Source organism: Oncorhynchus mykiss, chromosome 9, assembly GCF_013265735.2.
Source record: "Oncorhynchus mykiss isolate Arlee chromosome 9, USDA_OmykA_1.1, whole genome shotgun sequence".
Classification (NCBI taxonomy): Eukaryota; Metazoa; Chordata; class Actinopteri; order Salmoniformes; family Salmonidae; genus Oncorhynchus; species Oncorhynchus mykiss.
The window spans coordinates 42,511,844-42,534,541 of record NC_048573.1 but is presented as its reverse complement, the minus strand read 5'-3'; the positions used below and the strand labels follow the sequence as shown (position 1 = coordinate 42,534,541).

The window sequence follows — 22,698 nt, the reverse complement described above, 5'->3', positions numbered from 1 at the left end:
TTATACAACTACAATGATCTATTTTGTATATTATTTACAGCATGTGTCCAATACTAAAGAAAAAGTCACTATGCATAAAGCAGTGACTTGTGGTGTGTACAAACGCACGCACACACGCACGCACGCACGCACGCACGCACGCACGCACGCACGCACGCACGCACACACGCACACACACACACACACACACACACACACACACACACACACACACACACACACACACCATTACATTACATTGTATTGTTCAAACAAGACAAGGATAAAAATCAGTAAATTCCAAAATGTCTTGCCTTAACTGATTGACAGACTACGAATCCCCTTCTGTAGAGTCGCCCTCTAAAATCCATAGGTTCAAGTGGAGGTGTATGTGAAATTTGCTAATATAAAAGTATATATTCAAATTTGCTGACATCATTGTCCTACACTCTTCGAAAAAAAGGATTCCGAAAGGATTCTTCGGCTTTCCCCATAAGATAAATGTTTTTGGTTCCAGGTATAACCCCTTTTTGGTTCCAGGTAGAACCCTTTTGGGAGTACAGAACCCTCTGTGGAAAGTGGAAATGGTTTTACATGGAACCAAAAATATTTATCTTCAAAGGGTTATCCTATGGGGACAGCTGAAGAACACTTTTAGGTTCTAGATAGCGACTTTTTTTTCTAAGAGTGTACTTATTAACTGTGAAGCTTAGTCTTCGGTGTATATGATAGATAATACTGTAGTAACAAGACGCTTTAATACCCAATAATTCATTTGAAAAGGATACCCTGTGAACACCCCCCTTGTATAATATATCAGAGCCGGCAAGCCAACTTCATCACCATCATCTGGCATCAACTGCGTCATCATCATCAAACCATCATCTCATTTTAGGAGCCTGAGATCGCTGATCTGTTGAGGGAGTCCTGCTCTATGGCTATGACAATGTCTCCTATCCTTTGATTTGTTATGTGTTAGCTATATGTGTAAGCCAACTATGGCTGTTATGTCATGTGTTATATGTGTAAGCCAAGTATGCCTAGTATGTTTATGTTTGTACATTTTTGAACCATTTATTTAAGACTATAATGGAAATAGATCGTAAAACATGTCTCGTGTCATGCTTGATGATTTTAAATGCATTATCCACATTTGTGGTTGTATATTGTTTTACATGGTCAAATAAAATCTATCTATCTATCTATCTATCTATCTATCTATATATGTACAGTTGAAGTCAGAAGTTTACATACACCTTAGCCAAATACTTTTAAACTCAGTTTTTTCACAATTTCTGACATCTAATCCTAGTAAGAATTCCCTGTCTTAGGTCAGTTAGGATCACCACTTTATTTTAAGAATTTGAAATGTCAGAATAATAGTAGAGAGAATATTTTTTTTCAGCTTTTATTTCTTTCATCACATTCCCAATGGGTCAGAAGTTTACATACACTCAATTAGTATTTGGTAGCATTGCCTATAAATGGTTTAACTTGGGTGAAACGTTTCAGGTAGCCTTCCACAAGCTTCCCACAATAAGTTGGGTGAATTTTTGCCCATTCTTCCTGACAGAGCTGGTGTAACTAAACCAGGTTTATAGGCCTCCCTGCTCGCACACACTTTTTCAGTTCTGCTCACAAATTTTCTATAGGATTGAGGTCAGGGCTTTGTGATGACCACTCCAATACCTTGACTTTGTTGTCCTGAAGTCATTTTGCCCCAACTTTGGAAATATGCTTGGGGTCATTGTCCATTTGGAAGACCCATTTGCGACCAAGCTTTAACTTCCTGACTGATGCCTTTAGATGTTGCTTCAATACAGTGCCTTGCGAAAGTATTCGGCCCCCTTGAACTTTGCGACCTTTTGCCACATTTCAGGCTTCAAACATAAAGATATAAAACTGTATTTTTTTGTGAAGAATCAACAACAAGTGGGACACAATCATGAAGTGGTCATCCTGTCTGGGTTGGCGCCCCCCCCCCCCCCCCCCCCCCCCCTTGGGTTGTGCCGTGGCGGAGGTCTTTGTGGGCTATACTCAGCCTTGTCTCAGGATGGTAAGTTGGTGGTTGAAGATATCCCTCTAGTGGTGTGGGGGCTGTGCTTTGGCAAAGTGGGTGGGGTTATATCCTTCCTGTTTGGCCCTGTCCAGGGGTGTCCTCGGAGTGGGCCACAGTGTCTCCTGACCCCTCCTGTCTCAGCCTCCAGTATTTATGCTGCAGTAGTTTATGTGTCGGGGGGCTAGGGTCAGTTTGTTATATCTGGAGTACTTCTCCTGTCCTATTTGGTGTCCTGTGTGAATCTAAGTGTGCGTTCTCTAATTCTCTCCTTCTCTCTTTCTCTCTCTCGGAGGACCTGAGCCCTAGGACCATGCCCCAGGACTACCTGACATGATGACTCCTTGCTGTCCCCAGTCCACCTGGCTGTGCTGCTGCTCCAGTTTCAACTGTTCTGCCTTATTATTATTCGACCATGCTGGTCATTTATGAACATTTGAACATCTTGGCCATGTTCTGTTAAAATCTCCACCCGGCACAGCCAGAAGAGGACTGGCCATCCCACATATGCTCTCTCTAATTCTCTCTTTCTTTCTCTCTCTCGGAGGACCTGAGCCCTAGGACTATGCCCCAGGAATACCTGACATGATGACTCCTTGCTGTCCCCAGTCCACCTGACTGTGCTGCTGCTCCAGTTTCAACTGTTCTGCCTTATTATTATTCGACCATGCTGGTCATTTATGAACATTTGAACATCTTGACCATGTTTTGTTATAATCTCCACCCGGCACAGCCAGAAGAGGACTGGCCACCCCACATAGCCTGGTTCCTCTCTAGGTTTCTTCCTAGGTTTTGGCCTTTCTAGGGAGTTTTTCCTAGCCACCGTGCTTCTACACCTGCATTGCTTGCTGTTTGGGGTTTTAGGCTGGGTTTCTGTACAGCACTTTGAGATATCAGCTGATGTACGAAGGGCTATATAAATAAATTTGATTTGATTTGATTTGAAGTGGAACGACATTTATTGGATATTTCAAACTTTTTAAACAACTCAAAAACTGAAAAATTGGGCGTGCAAAATTATTCAGCCCCTTTACTTTCAGTGCAGCAAACTCTCTCCAGAAGTTCAGTGAGGATCTCTGAATGATCCAATGTTGACCTAAATGACTAATGATGATAAATACAATCCACCTGTGTGTAATCAAGTCTCCGTATAAATGCACCTGCACTGTGATAGTCTCAGAGGTCCGTTAAAAGCGCAGAGAGCATCATGAAGAACAAGAAACACACCAGGCAGGTCCGAGATACTGTTGTGAAGAAGTTTAAAGCCGGATTTGGTTACAAAAAGATTTCCCAAGCTTTAAACATCCCAAGGAGCACTGTGCAAGCGATAATATTGAAATGGAAGGAGTATCAGACCACTGCAAATCTACCAAGACCTGGCCGTCCCTCTAAACTTTCAGCTCATACAAGGAGAAGACTGATCAGAGATGCAGCCAAGAGGCCCATGATCACTCTGGATGAACTGCAGAGATCTACAGCTGAGGTGGGAGACTCTGTCCATAGGACAACAATCAGTCGTATATTGCACAAATCTGGCCTTTATGGAAGAGTGGCAAGAAGAAAGCCATTTCTTAAATAAATCCATAAAAAGTGTCGTTTAAAGTTTGCCACAAGCCACCTGGGAGACACACCAAACATGTGGAAGAAGGTGCTCTGGTCAGATGAAACCAAAATTGAACTTTTTGGCAACAATGCAAAACGCTATGTTTGGCGTAAAAGCAACACAGCTCATCACCCTGAACACACCATCTCCACTGTCAATCATGGTGGTGGCAGCATCATGTTTTGGGCCTGCTTTTCTTCAGCAGGGACAGGGAAGATGGTTAAAATTGATGGGAAGATGGATGCAGCCAAATACAGGACCATTCTGGAAGAATACCTGATGGAGTCTACAAAAGACCTGAGACTGGGACGGAGATTTGTCTTCCAACAAGACAATGATCCAAAACATAAAGCAAAATCTACAATGGAATGCTTCAAAAATAAACATATCCAGGTGTTAGAATGGCCAAGTCAAAGTCCAGACCTGAATCCAATCGAGAATCTGTGGAAAGAACTGAAAACTGCTGTTCACAAATGCTCTCCATCCAACCTCACTGAGCTCGAGCTGTTTTGCAAGGAGGAATGGGAAAAAATTTCAGTCTCTCGATGTGCAAAACTGATAGAGACATACCCCAAGTGACTTACAGCTGTAATCGCAGCAAAAGGTGGCGCTACAAAGTATTAACTTAAGGGGGCTGAATAATTTTGCACGCCCAATTTTTCAGTTTTTGATTTGTTAAAAAAGTTTTAAATATCCAATAAATGTCGTTCCACTTCATGATTGTGTCCCACTTGTTGTTGATTCTTCACAAAAAAATACAGTTTAATATCTTTATGTTTGAAGCCTGAAATGTGGCAAAAGGTCGCAAAGTTCAAGGGGGCCGAATACTTTCGCAAGGCACTGTATTTCCACATAATTTTCCCCTCTCATGATGCCATCTATTTTGTGAAGTGCACCAGTCCCTCCTGCAGCAAAGCACCCCCACAACATGATGCTGCCACCCCAGTGCTTCACAGTTGGGATGGTGTTAATCGGCTTGCAAGCCTCCCCCCTTTTCCTCCAAACATAACAATGGTCATTATAGCCAAACAGTTCTATTTTTGTTTCATCAGACCAGAGGACATTTCTCCAAAAAGTATGATCTTTGTCCCTATCTGCAGTTGTGAATCGTAGTGTGGCTTATTTATGTCGGTTTTGGAGCAGTGGCTTCTTCCTTGCTGAGCGGCCTTTCAGGTTATGTCGATATAGGACTCATTTTACTAGATACTTTTGTACCTGTTTCCTCCAGCATCTTCACAAGGTCCCTTGCTGTTGTTCTGGGATTGATTTGCACTTTTCGCACCCAAATACGTCCATCTCTAGGAGACAAAACGCGTCTCCTTCCTGAGCGGTATGACGGCTGCGTACTATTGTTTGTACAGATGAATGTGGTACCTTCAGGCGTTTGGAAATTGCTCCCAAGGATGAAACAGACTTTTTTCCTGAGGTCTTGGCTGATTTCTTTAGATTTTCCCATGATGTCAGGCAAAGAAGCACTGAATTTGAAGGTAGGCCTTGAAATACATCCACAGGTACAGCTCCAATTGACTCAAATTATGTCAATTAGCATATCAGAAGCTTCTAAAGCCATGACATAATTTTCTGGAATTTTTCAAGCTGTTTAAAGGCACAGTCAACTTAGTAAACTTCTGACCCACTGGAATTGTGATACAGGGAATTAATTATAAGTGAAATAATCTGTCTGTAAACATTATTGTTGGAAAAATGACTTATGTCATGCACAAAGTAGATGTCCTAACCAACTTGCCAAAACTATAGTTAACAAGACATTTGTGGAGTGGTTGAAAAACTAGTTTTAATGACTCCAACCTAAGGGTATGTAAACTTCCGACTTCAACTGTATGTATCGGTGTTGTCGGAGGGCTTAGAGCTGGGAGTCGGCTCCCCCCAGGCTGTTCATCTCGTCAGGCGCATACTTCTCCCCTGCCTCTCCGGCATCATGGCGGAAGCCAGCGGCGATCTCGTCAAACGATCGTCCCTTGGTTTCGGGCACCATGAAGTAGGTGAAGACGAAGAAGCCCAGCAACAGCACGGTGAAGATGATGAAGACGTAGGGGCCACACAGTTGCTACAGAGAATACAGAAAAGTTACATTATTCTCACAATTTCCAAATTGAAAGTGGAAGTCATAAGTGCTATTATAGAACTATATAATATATATAATAATATATACTATCAATGTATATTAATTCATATAATATGAAAATGAGCCATTAATGCAATAGTAATGGTTTCTGTATCCTTACCTCAACGTATTGGAAGGTCATGCCCACTATAAAGTTAGCTGACCAGTTGGAGAATCCAGCCACGGCAAAGGCAGAGGGCCGAGGACCTTGGCTGAAGAGCTCAGCCACAATGAACCATGGGATGGGGCCTGGGCCAATCTCAAAGAAGGCCACGAAGCTGAAGATGGCCACGATGCTAACGTACGACATCCATGGCAGCTGGTCCTGAGGCAAGACACATCAGTAGACGAGTCTGGTTGAAGTAGCCGTGTACATAAAATATAATATAAGCATATCCATTTTTTATGTTCCTTTAGTGCACCATTATACATACCAGCAGTGCCATGGCAACTGTCATCAGGACCGCTGAGAAGGCCATCCCCAGTAACCCAGTGAGGTGAAGGGATCTTCGCCCAGCACGCTCCACAATGAATAGCTATATAAAGAGAGCGAGGAAGAGGAGAAGAAAGGTGGTGTCAGTGGGGGTTGGGGAGTGGGGAGTGGCTACATTTCAAAGACACATTAGTCTGTTTTATTTTCCACCCATACTAGAAAAAACAAACATTTAAAATATATTTTTAATACATTTTTGGGGGATAATGTATTTAAAATGGATATATAAACGTATGTAAAATGTATATCACAATATACACTGAGTGAACAAAACATTAAGAACACCTTCGTAATATTGAGTCCAGTTGCACCCCCTTTTTCCCTCAGAACAGCCTCAATTCGTCGGGCCATGGACTCTACAAGGTGTCAAAAGGATTCCACAGGTATACTGGCCCATGTTGACTCCTATGCTTCCCACAGTTGTGTAAAGTTGGCTGGATGTCCTTTGGGTGGTGGATCATTCTTGATACACACGGGAAACTGTTGAGCATGAAAAATCCAGCAGGATCGCCTGGCACCTACTACCATACCCCGTTCAAAAGCCCTTAAATATTTTGTTTTGTCCATTCACCCTCTGAATTGGACACCTACACAATCCATGTCTCAATTGTCTCAAGGCTTAAAAATCCTTCTTTAAACTGTTTCTTCCCCTTCATCTACACTGATTGAAGTAGATTTAACAAGTGACATCAATAAGGGACCATAGCTTTCACCTGTATTCCACAACTCAATATTAGGAAGGTGTCCTTAATGTTTTGTACACTTATACATTGGAAAATGTATTTAATGTATTCTAAAATACATTCTGAAATACATTAAATAATGTTTCCACGTGTATTTAGTGATACATTTAGTAAATATATTTTCAAATGTCTTTTCATATTAATATTATGACACGTTCGCCCATGGGTGGCCCAACGAGCTCAAACCAAGGCCACGCCTCCAAGAAGCCACGCCTCCAGATCATCTAATAGGCTGCCGCAGCTACAGTATATTTGCTCAGAGTGTATTTTTATTGTACTTGAGACATATCAAAAGCATACCGAAAGAACTAAAATGCATTTAAATTTCAAATCATGTAATGATTTTTTCATTATTTAATGAAGTTGAAGAGAGGCCCTTACTTTTACATTTTTATTTAACCTCTTGAGACAGGAAACATGTTTTTTATGAAGTTGAACATGCACTCTTTATGACAATGTTAAAATTATATCAATGCAAACATTTTGTGTAAAAAGAGTAATTAAAGAATCCTCTGAAGGGCCAAACTATGTCATATACTGAATTAGGAACTGCTTTGGCCTCCCTGTAGACTAAATATCTTAGCTATGCATTTCTGGAATTGTCAGCCATTACATGCATTTGAACAAAGATGGAAATGTATGTACATGTATTTGAAATACATTTTGTGAAATTAAATATAATTAAATGTATTTTTTTCTGACTTACAGACACAACAGTGAAGGCTGTATTGACTACCCCAGCCCCAATGGTAGCATAGACTGGCTGAGAAACCCCCGCCTTCTCAAAGATCCTGGTGGAGTAGTAGAAAACCTGCACAAAATTGTCATCATTTAGTGGATCATGTAGTTTGAAGTGTGTGTGCACATGTGTGTGTGCACATGTGTGTGCATGAGCTAGCATGTATGTGCATGCATGCATGTGTATTCACAAGTCAGTGTGTGTCTCCCAGAGTGTCCTACACTCACAGCGTTGATGCCAGACAGCTGCTGGGAGAGCTGGAGCATGATGGCGATGAAGATGGGCTGGCGGTAGAGTGGCGAGCGGAATAGCTCCAGGATGGTCACTTTCTTCTCCCTCATCATCTGCCTGGCCTCCTCCTTCATCTCCTGCATGTCGGCGCCCACCTCCTCAGTGCCTCGCAGCTTCTCCAGCACTGCATGCAAATCCACACCACACTCAGGACTCCATTCAGCTGGTACCAAGATGCATGACTGGTGGCCGACCCTCCTCCTGGAGAGCTACTGGATGTGCAGGTGTTTGTTCCAGCCCTACTTTAACAACCCAGATTCTACTAATAAGCTGCTTGTCAGGACCTTGATTAGTTGAATGGTGTGTTAGAACAGGGCTGGAACAAAAGCCTACACACCCAGGAGCTCTCCTGCTCTCCATGGGAATAGGTCCTCAGTCGGGAGGGTTCCATGTTTGAGGGAGTGAAGGTGTAGCAGTAGATGGTCAGAGGCTTACCTTCCCTGGCCTTGAGCTCCTCGTTGCAGTTGATGAGGAGGAAGCGAGGGCTCTCGGGGCAGAAGGGCAGCAGGATACACTGCAACACGGCCGGGATGAAAGTGAGGCCCAGCAGGAAGGGCCACATAGTGGAGTTCCCCATGATCGACTCCATCCCAAACACCTGTAAGTAACAATATGTTTGTACACTGTAACACTGTTAATGAAAGTTAAACTACCATGGAAATGCACTGTGGTGAAGTTACTTGGGAACGGTATGTTGGTGGAAAGAATATATTTGTCCAGATGATTGTGCTGTATCACTAGCGTTGAAAAAGATAACAAAAAGATCACACCTGAGGGCAGCAAATATTACTTGAACATTTGTCTTCTCGTCATTGCTATATTTGTCCAGTTGTCCTGTGCCACATTTGGATTGTCATCTCTAGTAATCGCTGATATTGGATCAGGTGAAACTGAAAGTCACCCAACGGACAGTGCCTACCTGTGCCATGAGGATTCCAATGACGATTCCCAGCTGGTGCAGAGTGCCCAGCGCCCCACGGAGCGAAGTGGGCGCGATCTCCCCCACGTACATGGGCACGAAGCCAGTGGACAGGCCGGAGTAAAGTCCCACGATGAAGCGGCCAACGATCAGCATCTCCCACGACACCGCCAGCTTGGAGAAGCCCATGAACCCGGCGGCAATGAATGCTAGCACATTGGCGATGAGCATCGAGTTCCTCCTGCAAATCATTCACAGAGAGGTCAATTGAAAAATATGGCTGGCTTCTTCACTTCCTAAAGGCACAAAAATGCTATACTGCTGTTAAGGTGCATAGGACAGCACAAAAAAAACAAAATGGCGCATGATTACCACACCCTTTTAACGTAAAGACCAGTCTAAAATATAACACTAACAGAGCAGATTTACCTGCCCAGGCGGTTGACAAAGAGGCCCACGGAGAAGGAGCCGAAGATGCCCCCGACAGAGAAGATGGCCACGGAGATGGACCACAGGGTGGTCAGGGATGTGGCAGGGATGGGCTCAGAGTACCTGTTGTTCCACGTGTCATTTAAAAAGCCTTCAATGATCTAAGGTACAATACAACATATCACAACATGAGGAACATACATTAACTATATTCATCATTGAAGGTTGCTGGAGACATTAAAGCTGCAATCAGCAGCAAACAATAACAAAGCATCCTCCCCGGTAAAAAGCTGAGTGATGGGCCTCCCAAGTGGGTTTGACCCATGAGGCGTCACACAATTGGCCCAGCGTCGTCCGGGTTAGGGTAGGGCTTGGTCGGCCGGATGTCCTTGTCCCATTGCGCTCTAGCAACTCCTTGTGGTGAGCTGGGCACCTGCAAGCTGAATGCGGTCGGCAGTTGTACGGTGTTTCCTGCGACACATTGGTGCGGCTGGTTTCAGGGTTAAGCGAGCAGTGTGTCAAGAAGCAGTGTGGTTTAGCAGGGTCCTGTTTCGGAGGATGCGTGGCTCTCGACATTCACCTCTCCCGAGTCAGTACGGGAGTTGCATCGATGGGACAAGACTGTAACTATCAATTGGATATCCCGAAAAAGGGGTAAAACAAAAATAAAACATTTTAAAAGCTGAGGGATGGGGCTGGAGAAATGTAATCGCCCTCAAATTCATAGACAGCGTTATGGATGCAAGGACTTACCATCCAGGATATCAAAATTGTAGTTTCAACCATGTAGCTAATGTTTGTTTACATTTACTTTGATGGGGTACGACAGTTGAATTAAGCTCATGAGGCATTTATAAATGATATTCTTCAAGAATGAATGGGTACATATCATTAATTTATAAGTAAAAAATGTCTGTACAAACTGCAGATTGCCCCTTTAAATAATATCATTATCATACATACATACACTCACAATTCAATTCATCGTGAATTACCAACCATAGAGTGAAATTATAGATATTGTAATCTCGGAACTAGAACTAAAATCTTGCGTAATTGCGTCAGATGCTCAATTAAATTCTGCGCGGACACATGATAGAAGAAAATATTTACTAGGATGTGAAGCCAGGGCGGTATCTAAAACAAATGGGTTAAATGTCCCCTCCCCTTCCGAAATTGGAAGGATGCGAACACCTGCGAAATCATGATTTATCCAAATGATCAGTGACGAAACATCTGTGCACCTGAACATAGTCATCTCCGACGCTACGATTACCAGGGATGCGGTCCAAACACTTAAAAGACACACCCTTGTCTTATGCCCTTGGGGGAATGGCCATCTTGGAGGGTAGTCCAAATGATTAGCCAAGCAAGAGACGTTGGCAACATTTTTTGTCGGCTTTGCGAGTGTACAATTATGTTCACTCCAGGGCCTGAAACTCCCCATAATTCAATTCGCGACAGCAGCCCAGGGCTGGGTGCTTTATATGCGCTACAGTCAATTATGATTGCATGTCTTCTTATATTATTAATATACGCCTACTGTATGATAGCTAGCAAATGAATTCGCTTGTTAGCCTGCCTAGCTGGAACTTCTGAAGAAGGAAAATGTTTTACTTCTACAATTTCCAAAAGATAACCAAACAAAAACATATTTACTTTTTACGAGACGTGTTTGTGCCGGCATGTGCATTAGTAGCACCATTTCTAACTTATTTGCATAAATTTTAGTTTCATTCAAAGCACATATTTTGCCTATTGGCGCAAGCTGTTGAGTTCTCAAGAAATCACGTATTCCTTTTTGTGTTACAGTATTGTTATAAACTCAGCAAAAAGAGAAACATCCTCTCACTGTCAACTGCGTTTATTTTCAGCAAACTTAACATGTGTAAATATTTGTATGAACATAACAAAATTCAACAACTGAGATATAAACTGAACAAGTTCCACAGACAGGTGACTAACAGAAATGGAATAATGTGTCCCTGAACAATGGGGGGGCCAAAATCAAAAGAAACAGTCTGTATCTGGTGTCACCAGAAACAGTGTTTAAACCCTTTACAATGTATATCTGTGAAGTTCTTTGGATTTTTACTAATTATCTTTGAAAGACAGGGTCCTGAAAAAGGGACGTTTCTTTTTTTGCTGAGTTTATTATGTTGTTATATTCTATTTTGTTATGAAGAATACGATCATTGTGATCTTGCGGAAATGGATTCAGCTTTAATCTAACTTTATTAAATGAGCAACATTCGCCAGAGTAGCCTGTTCTCTACAAGTAGAGCAGAAACTGTGTGTAAAGTAGAGAATCCGCACATGCGCAGACCTTTCAGGACCTTTAGAGGGGTCCATAAAAGTCGGATCCGCAGCCACTCAGTATTCGGCCCTATTCTAAAGAACAGGTAAATAAAAACCTTCTTACATAAGCCAGCTTTTGACCAGCAGAGGGGGGCAGAGATACACGATGCAAGATAGTTCATTACAGGACTTCATTTTGACAAACATAACTCAGAGTGTCATTGATACAGGTGTGAGTAAGGCAGAGTTTATTGCCCAAAGAATATGCCCTGGGTCTCTGACTATGGAAAGCATATTTTTCACTATGGCATCACTATTCACCCCCTGCAGTGGTTTGTTGGATGTGAGCACATCATTGTTTTTGTTTTTTTACCTGACTTTGACTTATACCCCACAACATTTTTATCTGGTGATACAAATTTTCTAGTGTACTAGTGTACTTTGAAGGAGGTGTGAGGTAAATTTGCCATGAAGAATATGTGAAGAAGAGAGTAGTCAGAGTGAATGATCTCTTTGTTATTATTAGTTGCACAACTCCTGTAGCCACCTTAATCCTGCAAACGTGACAATGATCCTCGTTACCTCTGCCACGTGTAATGGACACACCGGAAGTGGAATGACTGCAATGGTAAACCTTTCCCAAAATTCCCAGTTGGTGACTTCCTGGAATAAGATTGAAATACGGGAATCCTCCAACAGGGATCTCAGGAAAACCTGGTAAATTTGGGAAAGTTAAGGGAATTTTGAAACTGTAACTCACTACAATAGATGGTGACTTTCCACCGCAGACCGTGGAGGTGACTACAATCCCTAACAAATTATCAAAGATACTGCATCCACTAGCAGCTACCTTACTGTCCTGCACACCTTTAGACTGATGAAATCTTAATGTACAAAGCTATTTATAGTGCTCATGTGCACAGGTATCCCGTAGACGCTCCAGTATTGGCCTTAAACCTCCCAAATCACAGACACACACACACGCACACACACACATACACACAAAGTACATACACACACAGTAATACACATTTGTATTTACAGAGCAGGCTTCAGTAATACCTCAAGTAACTTTCTCAAGAAACTGCTGGAGTAAAGTACATACAGTACCAGAGTATCTCCAGTATATCAGCCAGACTGTCACTTACAGATGTCAGATGTTAATTTGATCACTCTTTCGTAGCAAAATTTGTTCCTGCCAGCTGGAAATTCGAAGAAGCCTTGTGATTTAGATACGTTCACTGAAAACCTGCAGTTCTCTTTCTCTCCATGTAGGGGCAGTCGAGTCATTCGGACCAGTGCCAGCTATCAAAATCATCCTTCTTCTCTTGCCACCTCAAACAGTAAAGCACCAGACAGAATATTAATACATTTCCTACTGCTACTGTAGGTCTATAGGTCCTATTACTGCAACATTAAAATGTACAAAATGTATCAGAAATACATCCATACACATCAACAACTGTTGTTTCATAAAGCTTAATAACTCAAGATAGATATTGGTCTCCACTACGACATACAAGTGTAAAGTGTATCCGAAAAGCAGCTGTATAGTAGGCTACACCTAAACTATAGCCTACTGAAGCCTATCAAAACTAATTGCACACATAGGCCTATAATATCAGATGTAAAGACAAGATGAAATTGAGAATCGTGAGGTAGCCTACGGAATGGAGCACAATGGGGCATGAAAGAAAGTGACTCAGATTTTAAAAACGAAAAAACGCAGCCCATGATTTTTTTGATCTAGTGTATATATTATAGAAAAATATATCAATTGCCACAGTAGATTTGCCATGGTAAACGAGGAAATACTTTATTTCAATTGTACAGAATGCTTGTCAAGGACTAAGTTCAGACTTTTGAGTTATTGTGCCAGAAGAGAGTGGGCTGGAATCAAACCCAGAGCGATACGCTATGGCTTACATGTATGTACAGTGCCTTGCGAAAGTATTCGGCCCCCTTGAACTTTGCGACCTTTTGCCACATTTCAGGCTTCAAACATAAAGATATAAAACTGTATTTTTTTGTGAAGAATCAACAACAAGTGGGACACAATCATGAAGTGGAACGACATTTATTGGATATTTCAAACTTTTTTAACAAATCAAAAACTGAAAAATTGGGCGTAGTCTATTTACCACCACCAACCGATGATGCCAATAAGACCGCATTTAACGAGCTGTATAAGGCCATAAACAAACAAGAAAATGCTCATCCAGTAGCGGCACTCCTAGTGGCCAGGGACTTTAATGCAGGCAAACTTAAATCAGTTTTACCTCATTTCTACCAGCATGTCACATGTGTAACCAGAGGAAAACAAACTCTAGACCACCTTCACTCCACACACAGAAACGCATACAAAGCTCTTCCTCCCCCTCCATTTGGCAAATCTGACCATAATTCTATCCTTCTGATTCCTGCTTACAAGCAAAGACTAAAGCAGGAAGTACTAAAGGCTAGAGCTGCCGCTTTCAAGCCACTAATCCGGACGCTTGCAAGAAATCCCGCTATGCCCTCAGACGAACCATCAAACAGACAAAGTGTCAATACAGGACTAAGATTGAATCCTACTACACTGGCTCTGACGCTCGTTGGATGTGGCAGGGCTTGAAAACTATTACGGACCACAAAGGGAAACCCAGTCGCGAGCTGCCCAGTGACAAGAGCCTACCAGAGGAGCTAAATGTCTTTTATGCTCGCTTCAGGGCAAGCAACACTGAAGCATGCATGAGAGCACCAGCTGTTCTGGATGACTGTGTGATCATGCTCTCCATAGTCGATGCAAGCAAGACCTTTAAACAGATCAACATTCACAAAGCTGCAAAGCTGCATGCACTTACAGCACGCGCGGACCAACTGGCAAGTGTCTTCACTGACATTTTCAACCTCTCCCTGACCGAGTCTGTAATAACTACATGTTTCAAACAGACCACCATAGTCCCTGTGCCCAAGAAAGTGCCTAAATGATTACCGACCAGTTGCACTCACGTCGGGAGTCATGAAGTGCTTTGAATGGCTGGTCATGGCTCACATCAACACCATCATGCCAGAAACCCTAGACCCACTCCAATTTGCATACCGCCCCAACAGATACACAGATGACGTAATCTCAATCGCACTCCACACGGCCCTTTCCCATCTGGACAAAAGGAACACCTATGTGAGAATGCCGTTCATTGACTACAGCTCAGCGTTCAACACCATAGTACCCACCAAGCTCATCACTAAGCTAAGGAACCTGGGACTAAACACCTCCCTCTGCAACTGGATCCTGGACTTCCTGACGGGCAGCCCCCAGGTGGTAAGGGTAGGCAAAACACATCTGCCACGCTGATCCTCAACACTGGGAACCGTCAGCGGTGCGTGCTTAGTCCCCTCCTGTACTCCCTGTTCACCCAAGACTGCATGGCCAAGCATGACTCCAACACCATCATTAAGTTTGCTGATGACACAACAGTGACAGTGATCACTGACAATGATGAGACAGCCTATAGGGAGGAGGTCAGAGACCTGGCAGTGTGGTGCCAGCACAACATCCTCTCCCTCAATGTGAGCAAGACAAATGAGCTGGTCGTGGACTATAGGAAAAGGAGGGCTGAACAGGCCCCCATTAACATCGACAGGGCTTTGTTTGTGTTTCCCTGGCTGAGTTGGTGAGCCGATTTGGTCATCAGTTGATTGACAGATGTAGGCCTACTGTAGAACAATAAACTTTCCTCCAGTGTGGATGCTTACCCACGTTTTATAGTTCGGCGTTGTATAATTTGTCAATATAGTTATGGTCTTTGGTGTGGATGCCCTTACAGCAGGTGAGATTTCCATTGCTAAGCTATTATGTGCCGACTACAGTAGCATAGGCTTACGATACTTTCAGTTTGAAGTCGGCATTTGAAGTCATCCTTATTGTGGGCTTTAATATCTGATTTTGTAAAGCTGTCAAGATGTTTATGGATTTGAGCCTATCCAAAGACAATTCTGTTGAGCTGAGACACTTTTCTTTGACGTGTAAATTATCAGACAGTTAATTTTACTTCTTGAAATTAATGCAGTTACCTTGTGGGCCTAAAATAGGCTGTAGGCTATCTAAACCCTTCCAAAAAAAGATTGCCGTTTTGAAACTGCAGTAAAAGTGGAGTAACTGCTGTGGTATTTTGCACCCTGACTGCAATATTTTGGTGGAACTCCACTCATTAAGTGAGTGAATCAAACTAGCATGCATTCAAGGTTTAAAAGTCCTCTGAAGTTTTTATTTTCCACCTCAAAATCTCCAGCCTGAATCTCAGCATATCGGTTTATTTTCTATTTCTTTGTTTGTTTTCTCTTTCAATGGTGGAATCAGTTAGCATAGCATATATTGTTGCTTGCTTGGTCTGTACATGTTTTATGAATCAATTTAGCCTACCTTATTCAATTTATTTTTTTATTTTTTTATTTTTGTGTTTTAGGTTGGACGTGAGCTTACCAATCTAATTGTTATTTGTCCAATTATTTATTATTCCTTAAATATATATTTTAAGGACTGGGTCAGTGCCACTCCTTTGTTATTTTTTTTGCTTTTATTGAAGAGACAGAACAATGTTGGAAACATGGGGAAGGGTGAGTCAAAGGGCAGTGGACCGGAGTCGAACCCTGCAGACTCTGGCACATGTATGACTGGATCAGCGTTTGTAACCACTGAGCCACATAGGCACTAAGGCCACCAATTAGTTATTCTGCCCATTGCTTGTCTTGAACATACAGTATAATAAAACACATTTTAAAAAATGATTTTCCCTACCGAAAAATACATTTACTTCCTAGAAATATGTGGATTTATTATAATCCGAATAAGAATTCACACGAGACGCGCTGTAGCCTGCATGTAGCCTACATTGGCTACTTGAACTGGAGCTGCAGTCTAAGGGATCCAAAAGGGTTCTTCAGCTGTCCCCATAGGAGAACCTCTTTTGCTTCCAGGTAGAACTATTTTTTGGTTCCAGGTAGAACTCTTACAGGGTTCATGTAGAACCCTTCTTGGAAATGGTTTTACATGGAACCCAAAAGGGTTCTACCTGGAACCAAAAAAGGTTCTTCAAAGGGTTCTCCTATAGGGACAGCCAAAGAACCGTTTTAGGTTATTTTTTCTAAGAGAGTAGGTACGGTATTGCATTGTATACAATCACAGCTTCCCCCTGGTGACGATACTAAATATTTATTCAGACATTGAAATCCTCCTCCTACAGGATTATTTCCCCCCTGCTACAAAACAGGTCAAACTAAAAATCCAACATCCGACACCAGTAGAAGGATTGCGTCTCCTCTTATCTCACCAGGGAGTCTCACCACATCAGTCAAAGATCCTACATGTTTTTTATGTATCACGGTTGATTGACCTGGTGGGGCTCTTGATGGAGAGAACATCTTAACCTGCAGAGCTAGTAAGAGGTGTCAAGAATGAATAGGAAGAATACTGTCTTTACATTCACTGGGTTTGGACAGGCTTTAAGGGGCACAAACATAGAAACTAACAGAGTATGTGTCCAAAATTGCACCTTATTCTCTATACGGGGCCTCTATGGCACTGGGCAAAAGTAGTGCACTATTTAGGGATTAGGGTGACATTTGAAACTGTCCCTTTCTCACTCACCTTTTGGGGAGCGTTGATGACCCCTGTGTTGTAGCCAAACTGCAGCGAGCCAATCACAGCTGTTCCCACTGCCATCATCAGCTGGAACGTCACCCCCTGTGGGCACAAAAATAAAATGTAAATTAAAGTCTCTTCAGTTTTACAAAGAAATGCTCAAAGTGCTCAATCACCTGCGTTATTGCATTATCCTACGAGCATTTTTATTTTTTATTTTAATATATATATCTGTGAGGGAAGGTATATTCAGACTAATCTGATTTTATATGAGAAGTCTTAGACTTGGATAAAAGACAGGTGAATTGGGACTAAGACTTAATAAATGTGCATGAGATATTGAGAACTCACTTGGACTCTTCAGTGTTACTGACACTGGTGGTCCATTCAGTATAATCCCCTTAAGGAATGAGGAACATCAGAAACTGGGCCCGGTGTTACTGACACTGGTGGTCCATTCAGTAAAATCTCCTTAAGGAATGAGGAACATCAGAACCTGGGCATGGCTCCACGAGAGGGCAAAAATGAGGCTTAGTCCCCTCAGTTGAAACTTGTGCCACCTCAGTTTTCGTTTTATGTCCCAACCTGTCACTCAAAAAGTTGAGTGACAGGTTGGCACAAAATCTGTATCTGTATCTATGTGTGTGTGGGTTTGTGTGTAGGGGTGCTATGGAAAGCCACTGGAGGAAAACACATGCTCATTTGTGGTAGACTATGTGAATAATGTGATACTCCACCTGTCATTTTTTTATTTAGATTTATAAGGACATGGTCAAGTTACAGTTGAAGCTGCTTCACTGAACTCTGCCTCACACCCCACCACTATAGAGTTTAGTTAGCTTCTTAGCTAGCTGCAAAAGGCGTTAGTGTTATTAGCCTATTTAGCTCTAACCAGCTAATCTGCCACTGCCAAGATGGATATCAGAAATTAAACCATCGAGGCTGCCGCCAAGCCCAGCAGCGACGATGCTGCCGAGCTCCTGCTAGCTACGCGTGAAGAGCCCCCCTTCCCCCCTTTCACAAGTGCTGCCAGGGTAATGGCTCCAAAGCCCCCTCCACCTCCGTCTGTACCTGACGATCTTGGTACAGAGGAGCCAGCCCAAGGCGCAGTCCATGGTTCAGTCCATGGTGCTGATAAAGCACAACAGCGTTTTTGCACCAACCTTTCACTTCTTGGTCAAAAACACTCAATTGTCTCAACATTTGAACTTTTATGTTCATTGTGGTATAGCGTGATATAGGCAGAATTTAATATAATTCCAACATAAGAACTCAAATTACGACCCTGGGTATATCTACATATCTTTATGTTTCATCATAGAAATAGATAGCCTAGTTTGTTTACTGTTAATGTAACTAGCCTAAATATAGATTGCCCCTTGCCATTATCGATCTGATATTTTGTTTATAAGCCTTTAGTAGGTCTTTGTTATGTTCGCATTCATTCGTTCGCATTCACCTGTCCGTATTCTAAGCCATGTCTCTGTTTTTAAATGTATTATTGTTGTATTATTATTGTTTAAAAAAATAAGTTGCAGCCACACTGACGTCCATAAAAGTTACCCTCTTTACTCACATCGACAGGAATCTCAGTCATTTCACCTTCTAGAATCTGCATCTTCTATCTGTTAAGTCAAAAGAGAGATGCACGGGGAGTAGCTTTATTCCTACTCCTTCAAATCGTCTTAGTGAAATTCCTTTTAGACCTTATACAGCATGTACTACATCATAAATCACTTATTTTAAAATCGGGTATCAACAACAACATATGTCCTGCTCAAGCAATAACACACTCTCCATCTTAGCTGTCCAGGCTTGAGCTTTTTGCGTCAGTGGCCTTTTAATAGTTTAGTAATCTGGCTCCTATCTTGTGAATGACAGTGCTCCTGTGTGGAGGTTATATCCAGGGAAGCGGAGTCGGACAGCAGTGCAGCTTTGCAGGGATCAGCTGCTGCTGTGGCATGCTCACGCCTCCTTCTACACCGTTGTCATGGACACCTATCGGATGCCCTTTAGCTTCTCGCCCGCCCTGCGAGGGAAGACTGTCCCTGTGAAGGACAGGCCGGGTGTAAAAATGGCCAGCTCATCCCCTATTCAAGACCCCAACTCTCTTTTTAGTTTTCTTATTGCAATCATCATTATTTATTAGCCAATCGGCAACCTTTATTCCCGGGACTTAGCGTAGGACCCCACCATGCAGGGCCATCACTCAGTCACTAGTTTTCCATCCTGATAAAAAATTTAACCAAGGCACATTTTTCATGGTTGTGAAAAACCCTCTCTCGGGTCCTGGGATACAGAGGCACAAACTTTAGAGATAAACATTCGGGCCCAGCAGAGGCTACCGTCATGGACAATCCTGCCTCTGCATCTTTGACCACGTAAGTGTACTTGCAAACAGTTAGGGTTCAGTGTATGTTAATTTCGTCTGTATACTTGTAATAGGACTAATACTTTGTAACCAACTGCTTATACATTATTTATTTCATGCTAGTTTGCTGTTTCTACATGCCTGAGTACTAGCCAACTGCATACCTTGTTAATCTGTCCCCATCGGCATTGTTCTGGGTACAGTACCCAGGCCATTAGGAGTTGTGTGACCGAAGATGGCTACCACCTAGCCCTTCTTGTTACACAACCAGTATGGCCGACTGCTGACGTCATCATGTCCGATCACCTCCTGCTGTAGTCCTAACCACAACCAACATGGCCGCCGCTCACGTGTTAGCATCCCAGCTCCATATCCTGCTAACTACTAGCTGCTAATTTGCTAACTAGCCTAGTGTGCTAGCCCACTGCCAACATATAGCAATTGCATTAGGTATTGTATATAGAGTTGAAGTCGGAAGTTCACATACACCTTGGCCAAATACACTTAAACTCGGTTTTTCACAATTCCTGACATTTAATCAGAGTAAATATTCACTGTCTTAGGTCAGTTAGGAGCACCACTTTATTTCAAGAATGTGAAATGTCAGAATAATAGTAGAGAGAATGATTTTTCAGCTTTTATTTCTTTCATCACATTCCCAGTGGGTCAGAAGTTTACAAACACTCAATTAGTATTTGGTAGCATTGCCTTTAAATTGTTAAACTTGGGTCAAACGTTTCAGGTAGCCTTCCACAAGCTTCCCACAATAAGTTGGGTGAATTTTGGCCCATTCCTCCTGACAGAGCTAGTGTAACTGAGTCAGGTTTGTAGGCCTCCTTGCTCGCACACGCCTTTTCAGTTCTAACACACACATTTTCTATAGGATTGAGGTCAGGGCTTTGTGATGGCCACTCCAATACCTTGACTTTGTTGTCCAAATGTGGAAGTATGCTTGGGGTCATTGTCCATTTGGAAGACCCATTTGCGACCAAGTTTTAACCTGATGTCTTGAGATGTTGCTTCAATATTTCCACATAATTTTCCTCCCTCATGATGCCATCTATTTTGGGAAGTGCACCAGTCCCTCCTGCAGCAAAGCACCCCCACAACATGATGCTGCCACCCCGTGATTCACGGTTGGGATGGTGTTCTTCGGCTTGCAAGCCTCCCACCTTTTTCCTCCAAATATAACGATGGTCATTATGGCCAAAAAGTTATATTTTTGTTTCATCAGACCAGAGGACATTTCCCCAAAAACTAAATTTGTCCCCATGTGCAGTTGCAAACCGTAGTCTGGCTTTTTTATGGCGGTTTTGGAGTAGTGGCTTCTTCCTGCTGTCCGGCCTTTAAGGTTATGTCGATATAGGACTCGTTTTACTGTGGCTATGGAAACTTTTCTACCTGTTTCCTCCAGCATATTCACAAGGTCCTTTGCTGTTGTTCTGGGATTGATTTGCACTTTTTGCACCAAAGTACGTTAATCTCTAGGTGACAGAACACATCTCCTTCCTGAGCGGTATGACAGCTGCTTGGTTGATTTCTTTTGATTTTCCCATGATGTCAAGCAAAGAGGCACTGAGTTTGAAGGCAAGTCAATTAGCCCATCAGAAGCTTCTAAAGCCATGACATCCTTTTCTGGAATTATCAAAGCTGTTTAAAGGCACAGTCAACTTAGTGTGAGTACACTTCTGACCCACTGGAATTGTGACACAGTGAATTATAAGTGAAATAATCTGTCTGTAAACAATTGTTGGAAAAATTATTTGTGTCATGCACAAAGTAGATGTCCTAACCGACTTGCCAAAACTATAGTTTGTTAACAAGAAATTTGTGTGGTTGAAAAACAAGTTTTAATGACTCCAACATAAGTGTATGTAAACTGAACTAAACGTTCTATTGTGTGCTACATTAGCTCATTGCTACTAGAATCCATGTATGTTATAGTGTGCCATTGTCTACTGCTAGCCTACTAACCTATCCAATACTTGAACCACTGTATAACAGAGGTGGGACCAAGTCACTATTATTCGAGTCACAATGTCAGAGTCTCAGGTTTGAATCTGAAGTAGAACAGGTTAAGACTCGAGTCAAGTCCAAGTCACTATTATTTGAGTCACAATGTCAGAGTCTCAGGTTTGAATCTGAAGTAGAACGGGTTAAGACTCGAGTCAAGTCCAAGTCATGCATTCTAAGAGCAAGTCAAGTCGAGACAAGTAACATGTTTTAAAAACATGCAACGCCTGTTCAACTTCAAATCTTTGTCTATTTGAGGCTACCAGACAGCCCGTTTCATTAATTTGTCTGCAACACAGTTTGTTTTGCCCATGTAATTGTACAACGGGGACCGTGTAGCAGTTATAAGGGCATAAAATCAGCAGAAGGCAAGGCAGGTTGACATGCTCAGAGTGTAAATTTATTTACAGGTTGGTGATCCAATACTGAAAGAACCATATCATACAATATATACAAGTAGATTAAGCAAATATACACGGGCAATAACCCAAAAGTTAAATAAAGTTTAAATAATATATTTATTTTTTAAATAGCCTCTGTCTGAGGCTTAACATGTCCTATCTGAAGGACACACGTAGAGGGCAAGACTGTACAGCCTCCCCTTGAGAAACCAAATCGAATCTATCTAACAGGAGCTCAAATAGGTGGGCCTACATAATACAAGCACTTGGCCCCCATGACCATTCAATTACACAATTGCCAATTACAACCAATAAACTGGTTCTATAATGTAAAAGGCAATTTTCACATCCATTGGTACATTCGTCTTAGTCGGACTTAATGATCATTAATGATATTTCAACACCATGCATAGATGGAACAATAATCTTCTGACTCCAATGCTTGGAGCGCAGGCCACGTAGCCTATTTCTATGCGCACCGGGGTACGCACGCTCCTCTTACGCACAACAAAAATTACAGACATAGGACACAGACGCACAGAACTCCGACATAACCCGGAAAATATTAACAAAGGAAACCATACATTGAATTAAATAAACAGAACTTCTACCTCA

General features: G+C 42.3%; 1 protein-coding gene across 1 annotated transcript; it reads right to left on the bottom strand.

Moving 5' to 3' along the window:
* Positions 1-5,493: 5,493 nt before the first annotated feature.
* glut1b (solute carrier family 2, facilitated glucose transporter member 1) lies at positions 5,494-17,396 on the bottom strand. Its single transcript, XM_021617145.2, has 9 exons — positions 17,305-17,396; positions 9,378-9,538; positions 8,949-9,189; positions 8,465-8,627; positions 7,966-8,153; positions 7,706-7,810; positions 6,198-6,299; positions 5,885-6,088; positions 5,494-5,706 (listed from the first exon to the last, which is right to left on the bottom strand). The coding sequence occupies exons 1-9, from the start codon at positions 17,380-17,382 to the stop codon at positions 5,503-5,505; spliced, it is 1,446 nt and encodes a 481-aa protein (XP_021472820.1). The 5' UTR covers positions 17,383-17,396; the 3' UTR covers positions 5,494-5,502.
* Positions 17,397-22,698: the final 5,302 nt, after the last annotated feature.

Bases quoted from the DNA above. Each gene is read 5' to 3' on its own strand.
- glut1b (XM_021617145.2), bottom strand. From the start codon at position 17,382: ATGATGGCAGTGGGAACAGCTGTGATTGGCTCGCTGCAGTTTGGCTAC. The intron at 6,300-7,705 runs GTAAGTCAGAAA...CTCTTTATATAG, and splicing joins CAGCCTTCACTGTTGTGTCT to CTATTCATTGTGGAGCGTGC. The intron at 6,089-6,197 runs GTATGTATAATG...GTCTTGCCTCAG, and splicing joins CAGTTGCCATGGCACTGCTG to GACCAGCTGCCATGGATGTC.